Source organism: Ziziphus jujuba, chromosome 7 (assembly GCF_031755915.1).
Source record: "Ziziphus jujuba cultivar Dongzao chromosome 7, ASM3175591v1".
Lineage (NCBI taxonomy): Eukaryota > Viridiplantae > Streptophyta > Magnoliopsida > Rosales > Rhamnaceae > Ziziphus > Ziziphus jujuba.
The window spans coordinates 13,721,063-13,729,112 of record NC_083385.1 but is presented as its reverse complement, the minus strand read 5'-3'; the positions used below and the strand labels follow the sequence as shown (position 1 = coordinate 13,729,112).

Below are 8,050 nucleotides of genomic sequence, written 5' to 3'. Positions count from 1 at the left end.
TTGCGTGTCAAATAGAAAAGTACCCACCTATACACCTATTTTCATACCTACTCTATAGCCGACGTGACGCAAAACCGCCCAATTTTCAGGTCTAGATACATGTCTGGCCTTTGAACTTTTAAATCTTTTTCTACGTGGTGATTAAGATATGAATTATAATATACCTTTTAATGAGAAATTTCAATCCTATTTATATTTTCGCATATAAACTAAAATAAATTTGTATTATCGCATAGTTTCACTTTCATATATAAAACTTATAAGTTGTGACTTGAACTCAATGACTATGGAAAGATAAACTATGCCCTGTTAAATTACCATTTTTACATTAAGTTTAAATGGTTAGGAAATGGATTCGATATGTATATTTAACTTAGGGTTTAATATTTAGTCCCAAAGCACATGCAAAAATTGAAGATTCAAGTAACAAAAAAGAAAAATAAAAAAAGACAACAATATTTGAAGGAACTACGAGGTGTAATATTCGGAAATTGTTGTTATTGTTGTTGTTTTTGTTTTATTTATATATTTATTTTTCCTACAACAAAGCACCAATTATCTTCTCTGTACCATAGAAATTTGCATTCAAAGATGACATATATACATAAATACAAAATGGCAGAACAACAAAGCTTTCATTGATTAAACAAATAATAGACAACTGCATTAGATGCCAACACGTAATTCATGCTTGTCATTAATTTGCTTTACTAATATTCCATGTCTATTAAAGAAGAATAAACAACAAGCTCTTATTACGTAATGATTGGGTGGCTGTTTTGGCTTAATACCATATAACTCCATCAAACAACTAGAACTGAAAATTGAATTTATAAATATTAATGGGATTGTCCTTTTTCCGTAGCTCAACATTCGAAGTTGGTGTCTCTGTATCTTTGGCTTCCATACGTTTTGGGTGCATGATTTCCCTCACCTTAATTTTAAATTAGTTAATAATAATCCTAAACCAGTGTGCCTTTGTATAATGCAAAATTTAAAACAAAAAAACAACTGCTTTATCAGTTAGGTATCTCAAAGCACATGCTTTACATTCCTTACTTTCATGCTTAAGCCCCTTTATGTTTTTTATGTTGTCTTAAGCTTAAAAGAAAACCAAAAGAGACCATGGATGGCAGAGAATTCCCTTTTGAGAAACTCCAAAACATGCTTCATGTATTTTGCCATGGTCCATATGTCCTCTAGTTCTTGTATCTAAAAGTTTTAGGAATCCACCTCAAAATTCTCTCACATGGACTTATTAAAATCCATTCCTTTTAACTTACTTGATTCTCTTTATGTGCTTTCCATGGATTCTTCTTTTAGGGTGTGCATGTGTTTTGCAACTCTGGAAAAACAGAAAAAAAAAAAAAAAAATTCAAAATACCATAACAAAGAAAAGGTGACCAAAAAAGTGAGTCATTTTTCTCAATTTAAATTTAGTTAACACTATTCATTTCCACTTTAAACAGTAGCTTGGCATAAAAACCCAATTTGGGAAACAAAACAACAACATAAAACTTTTTTGCTACTTTGGTGACTTATATTTGGTTTGGTAACAAAAACAGGGCCGTATTACTTTTTGTTACTTTATATATATATATATATCAAAACCCAAGTGCATATGAATTTCATATTCTTTTTGTGATGCTTAAAGAAGAAAAATGTGGGCCCAAACAAAGATTTTGAAATCCTATACGAACCAGTTTAAGTTGAACGGCCAGAAAAATGGTAGTAGTACTGCATGCTCAATCTGCGAAAATGCTACAAAAGAATCCATTATATGAATGAACAACGGAGGGGAAAAAAGCACAAACTAGGTGAAAAAGAGAAAAAAGAGATGGTACATAAATCACAAAATGGTTTTTGAGATTAAAAAAGGTGAAGAACATTGAGTTGTCATTTTTTGTTTTTGGGGTATCTGGATTGAGTAGTCTATTTGAGGTGGGGTTGAGATTAATAGGAGGGAAACCAGTCCTTGAATAAGGGAACAAAAAATAAAGAAACTATATCACGTGCAGTATGCAGAGAACCACATTAGAGAGCATATATATTTTTATATCCACACATGTATATATATTTATATGTATGTATGTGTGTGTTTATGCATTTATATCTGGAAAATATATATGTGTATGTGAATGGACCCGTTACAAAGACGTGCCCTTCACATGTTATTCTCATATATTAGATTCCTTCTTCTTGCTACACTCAAATCTGCAGCAAAGTATCCAAGAACTGGTCCTGGATAAGATTGTATATCACAAATTTGAATAAGCAAAAAAAAAAAAAAAAAAAAAAAAAAAAATGAAATGAAAAAACTTTTGTCAAAGATGAAAAAGAGAATGATTGAAGAGCGTAAAATTTATGCATTCCTCAGAAAGCATCGTGTGGGGATTAGTAAACTTGTTGTACATGTGCTGATGAAAATACTAAAACTTCAAAACCACACAAAAAAAAAAAAAATAAAAAAAAAAGAGGAAAAAAAAAAAAAAAAAGAGTAAAATATGAAAGGGACAGAACCAGAATGAAAAAATACCCTCTAATAAACTCCTATCATGAAGTTATTATTTTATAGATTATTAAGAAATGCATGCTTAACCCAGAAAGCTAGCTCTACTGTTAATCACTTGGATTTGTCTTGTTCTTTTTAAATCATTATCAGTTATTTATTTATTTATTTAATAGGGTGATTTGCTTTTGTTCTGTGTGGTGTGTTAAATTTCTTTTTTGATGAATGGTGTGTTTAATTTCTTATTATTGCTAATGTACTTTGCTATATGCTCTTGACTTTCAATTTAGTTATGCGTCCTCGTCTAATACGTACTCTGTTTTAAATACAAACAAAACTGAAGGTAAGAGAGAGAGAGAGAGTAGGCCAGGGGACCCTCTCCATAAGACAAAGGAATGGTCATTGTCGAATTAGCCAATGAGCTAGGCATAGCCACTACTCTTTCAATAATAGTATTATCTTCCTATCTCGTTATCTCTCATTAAATGGAGACATGGGCTAATAATAAACTGCATATATTACACATGGAGTCCAAATCCAAAACCTTATACACCTAACCGATACATCACTATCATAGTATAACAATTTGTTAAAAAAAAAACATTCAATAATTATTTTTAGGAAGTCTGCGTATTCTATTTTAATATTGTATGTAATTATTGAACAAATATGGTGACTATTACATATAATTCTTTATCAAGATGAAGAGGCAGAAAAGGGACTATTTTTTTGGATATAAGTAGAAAAAAATAAAAAGAATGCAATCATAGAGCTAGTGTAACAGAGGAGGGAGATATGGAAAAACAGTGCATAAGAATGATTTGTTCATGATATGAGATCATGCTGCCCGTGATGAGTATAAAGCGAGTGAGCCAAAGCTTAACTGCCACCAATCACCCTCCCCTTTTCCCATTACATGCCAAAATCACAACTCCCACATAAAGACAACCCCATGGCCGGCTACCTCACATGCCACCAAAATCCAACACAACACCAAAAAAATGAAAAATAATATTAAAAAAAAGAAAGAAAAACACTCAAATAACCTCTTTTTTTCTCTCAATATATCATCCCCTTTCTCTCTCTTTCTTTCAGACCTGATCAAAGAAAAAAAAGCAGCAGCAAAGGCGAGATATGAAAAAAGAGGGATTTAGGGGATTAGTCCCTTTTGTAGCCATGAAAAGGTTCTCTATAGCCATATTGCACCTACTTTTACTGTAAAACAACTGAAAAGGAGTCTGAAATATTTTTCTAGGATGGGTCTCTTTTATGGAATTTGACTTCCCAACATGTTTTCTTTTAGGGATGAGAGTTAAATTTTGATCTTTCTCCTGATCAGTCCCTTTTTTATTTTTAGTTTTTAAATTTTCTTCTTGCATATATGAGAAAGAAAGAAAGAAAGATCAAAACAAAATCCCCAAAAAAAAGCTGAACTGTCTATTTTCTTTGATTCAACTGCAGAATTCTCTACTGGTAAAATTTCGGAAAAAAAAAAAAAAAAAAAACATTGGGTCGTTTCCCAATGTCCAATGGTACCCACTACTAGTCTGGTCTTTTTCTCTCTTTCTGCACCTATCTGATTTTCTGAAACTTTTTTTCTTTTGTTTTTCTATTTTCTTTCTCTCTTTTGCTCTCCTCTCAAATCTCAATTTCCTACCCTTAATCACTTCTTTTCTCTCTTCTCTCTCTCTCTCTCTCTCTCTCTCTCTCTCTCTAAATGATGCAATTCACTGAGATTCCACCACCGTTATTGCACCACACGAGTCCATTATTTTCCAATCAAACACTTATGAACAAAAATCAAATCCACCGAACTCGACCATGGCCTGGTTTCCCTTCCTCAAAGGCACTAGGAAACTTCGGAGACGCCAATTGCATGGAACAGCTACTCGTTCACTGTGCCAACGCAATCGAAAGCAACGACGCAACTTTGGCCCAGCAAATTCTCTGGGTCCTAAACAACATAGCTCCTGCTGATGGGGACTACAATCAGCGTCTCACTTGCGGCTTTCTTCGAGCACTTATCGTGCGCGCTGCTAGAAGCGGAAGCTGTACAATGCTCGCCGCCATGGCAAATGCAAACAACATGACCAACCTCACCATTCACACCCATAAGTTCTCCGTCATCGAGCTCGCCAGCTTCATCGACTTGACTCCCTGGCACCGCTTCGGATTCACCGCCGCCAATGCCGCCATTCTTGAAGCTGTGGATGGTTACTCGATCATCCATATCGTCGATCTCAGCCTCACGCATTGCATGCAGATTCCGACCCTTGTAGATGCCATTGCTAGCCGCCACGAGGTACCTCCTCGGGTTAAACTCACCGTTGCCGGCGCCACCGAAGACGTGCCGCCGATGCTCGACCTTTCTTACGAAGAATTGGGATCGAAGCTCGTCAATTTTGCTCGTTCGAGAAACGTAATATTGGAATTCCAGGTGATTCCTTCGAGTTACTCGGAAGGTTTTGCAAACTTAATAGAACAGTTAAGAATGCAGCACTTGGTTTATGCTGAAAGCGGTGAAGCTCTCGTCATAAACTGCCAAATGATGCTCCATCATATTCCTGAAGAAACTCTCTCTTCCTCCTCATCCTCCTCCTCCATTGATCCGAATTCGGGTTTATCATCTTACGGTTTCGAATCTTCTTCATCTTCGGCCTCAATAACCTCTCTAAGGACGATGTTTCTGAAATCGCTTCGGAGTTTAGAGCCTACTATTGTTGTTTTGGTTGATGAAGATGTGGATTTGACATCGAACAACTTGGTTTGTAGATTGAGATCGGCCTTTAATTACTTATGGATACCATACGACACCGTAGACACGTTCCTTCCGAAAGGAAGCAAGCAGAGACAATGGTATGAAGCCGATATTTGCTGGAAGATAGAGAATGTGATCGCTCATGAAGGTCTTCAGAGGGTGGAGAGGATAGAGCCAAAGAGCAAATGGGTTGAGAGAATGAGGAATGCAAATTTTAGAAGTCTTAGTTTTGGTGAAGATGCGGTTTTGGAGGTGAAGACTATGCTTGATGAACATGCGGCTGGTTGGGGTTTGAAGAGAGAAGAAGAAGATCTTGTATTAACATGGAAAGGACATAATGTTGTGTTTGCCACAGCTTGGTTGTGTGCTTGAAGAATTTTTATTCTTAGTTTAAATAATTAATATCTCAATTTGAACTTCTTCTTTTGTTAAGAGTTAATTTCTAGTTTAGCCATGAATTTTTCTTTGTGCTAGTATTCTTTTTAGGAGTTGATGATGATGGAAATTAGAGCTTTAAATTTAATCATGAGCGTTAATGTTACATATTTGCTAAAAATTTCATACATTTATCTTCTATGGATTACTATAATTAAATTAACTCCAAAGGAGCTCGCATCTTAAATATTGGTTTGTGTTTTGTATGCTTTTATGTTTCTGGCTTTGTTGGGTGGCTTGTATATATAATTCAAAGAAAGGCCAAATTTGAGAATATGTAGCTAGCTAGCTAGCTATCTTGAATCCTTGCTTTTGTGAGAAACAGGTTCTTTATTAGCTTAGAACATTGAAAACAAAATAGTGTTTTTACCATTTAGTTTTTGCTTAATTCTACATAACTAATTAATAGCAACAAATTATGAAAACTATTGTCGTGGATGAATTAAACTCCTTTTACCATTTCAATGTCAAATTTAGATATCAAATGATTAAACGAAATTTTTTAGTTTATTGTTTAAAAAAAAAAATTTAACAATTTTGATTATTAACTTTATTTGCAAAATGGCTCAGTTCGATGCATGTTTATTGAAAAAGTTTGATCAAAACTCGCAAGTCTACCAACTTATTGTCTTCAGTTTTGCGTCTAATTACATGTTTGATATAATTCTCCATGTATATGTATTATTGCGGGAAGAGCAAGAATCGATAGAAGAGAGCAGATGATGATATATAAGAGAAATGAAGCCATAATGAGATTAAGACAGATCGAAATTCGAAAGAGAACAAAAATGAATGATCACGTGCATTGCATATGTTTGTGGAAAACTAAGGTCATTGATCCGGCGCCGGTGTTTGAGTTTCTGAGACTATATTTCAGACGAAGAAGTCATCATCATAAGCTTGGATGGGCCAGGGAGTCTAAAAGCTCAAACTTTGAAATTGAATATTTTTTTTTTCTTTTTATTTCTCTTCTTCTGTGCGCTCGCGCGGCTTCTTTTCTTTGCAAGTTTTCATGGTCCTAATTAATTACATTGGGAATTGCTATTTTGCTGCTTAAAAAAAAAATAACAAATAAATATATAAAATCTAATTGAGTTAGAAATTAGAATTGGGAAACGCAAACTAAAGTAGCTCTGGTACACAGATTGGATCCGAGTTCTACAAGTGACCACCCAAGAAATCTTAAGGGTGAGAGAATCTTTTAAGGTTATACAGACTTGCAAATTACTCAAAAAACAAAAAAAGATTGAAAATTGAAAATATTAATTGCACCTATAGGGACATCTAATGGTAAAGTCCATTCTTTTTCAAGCATAAAATTTGAATTGGATTTTATTTATTTATTTATTTATTTTGATTTATTGGAGGTGGAGGTTTTAAACTCTTATCATTGAAAATATCAGCTTGTCAATATTGTAAAAACTCCCTTTTTTCAAAATCAAAATTATAGTGTCTAAAAAGCTTATGATTAATTAAGTGAATTTTTTTTTTTTTTCCAAAATTCAAAGTCCTTTAAGGGACAGCTTTTGTAACGTTTGTATTGGTTGAATATCCAATATTCTAAAAAAATATATTAAAAGAAAAAAAAACTTGGGTAAATTTCAAATAGACAAGTATGCTAGCTAACCGTACTATTATTTATTTATTTATTATTATTATTATTTTTTTTGCTCTGATAAGCGTACTATTATTAATTGTACATATGATATGTGTATATGATATATATATATATATGTATATACATATATATTCAAATTCCTCTTTCTTAAGCCATTAAAAAAAAAAAAAGTAAAAAACTCATGAAAAATATGTACATATTATTCTTTGTACTGCAGTACTGTAGCTTCCTGATTCATTCCTCCAAAATGCATGTATTGGTTGAGATAGCAGGTGGGAATAAATTGACCAAATGAAACGTATCATGTCCTCTTGCGAAATTTGATTAGGTGAATTGTTCAATAGAATCAAAACATTTCCATCAAAGAGAGTTGCCATAAGCATATCCAAGCAATTTACGATACAATATTTGAGATAACAAATGGAAATAAATTATTAAATATATTTTTTAGAACTATTCTAGAATGTGATGTTCTATTTAAACCCAATAAAATTATGGGAACAAAAATTAAACAAGAAAAAAAAAAAAGCTTTACAAATTAATAGCCTATCTTTCTTTTGTTAAGCAACTATAAAATGATACTTGATTAATTAACACCTCAGAATGCCAATTTAGTAAGTACCACCCACACCAAATTTAATTTGATGCAGATGAATTTCAATTGCAAGCTTGACCACTTTGCCCTAAGATACGTTGCCATGGAAGCTTGAGTTTGGGTTTTCTCTTAGAA

At 33.3% G+C, this 8,050-nt stretch overlaps 1 protein-coding gene across 1 annotated transcript; it reads left to right on the top strand.

Moving 5' to 3' along the window:
• The first annotated feature begins 3,524 nt into the window (after positions 1–3,524).
• Positions 3,525–5,721, top strand: LOC107424941 (scarecrow-like protein 32). Its single transcript, XM_016034843.4, has one exon. The coding sequence runs from the start codon at positions 4,227–4,229 to the stop codon at positions 5,637–5,639; it is 1,413 nt and encodes a 470-aa protein (XP_015890329.2). The 5' UTR covers positions 3,525–4,226; the 3' UTR covers positions 5,640–5,721.
• Positions 5,722–8,050: the final 2,329 nt, after the last annotated feature.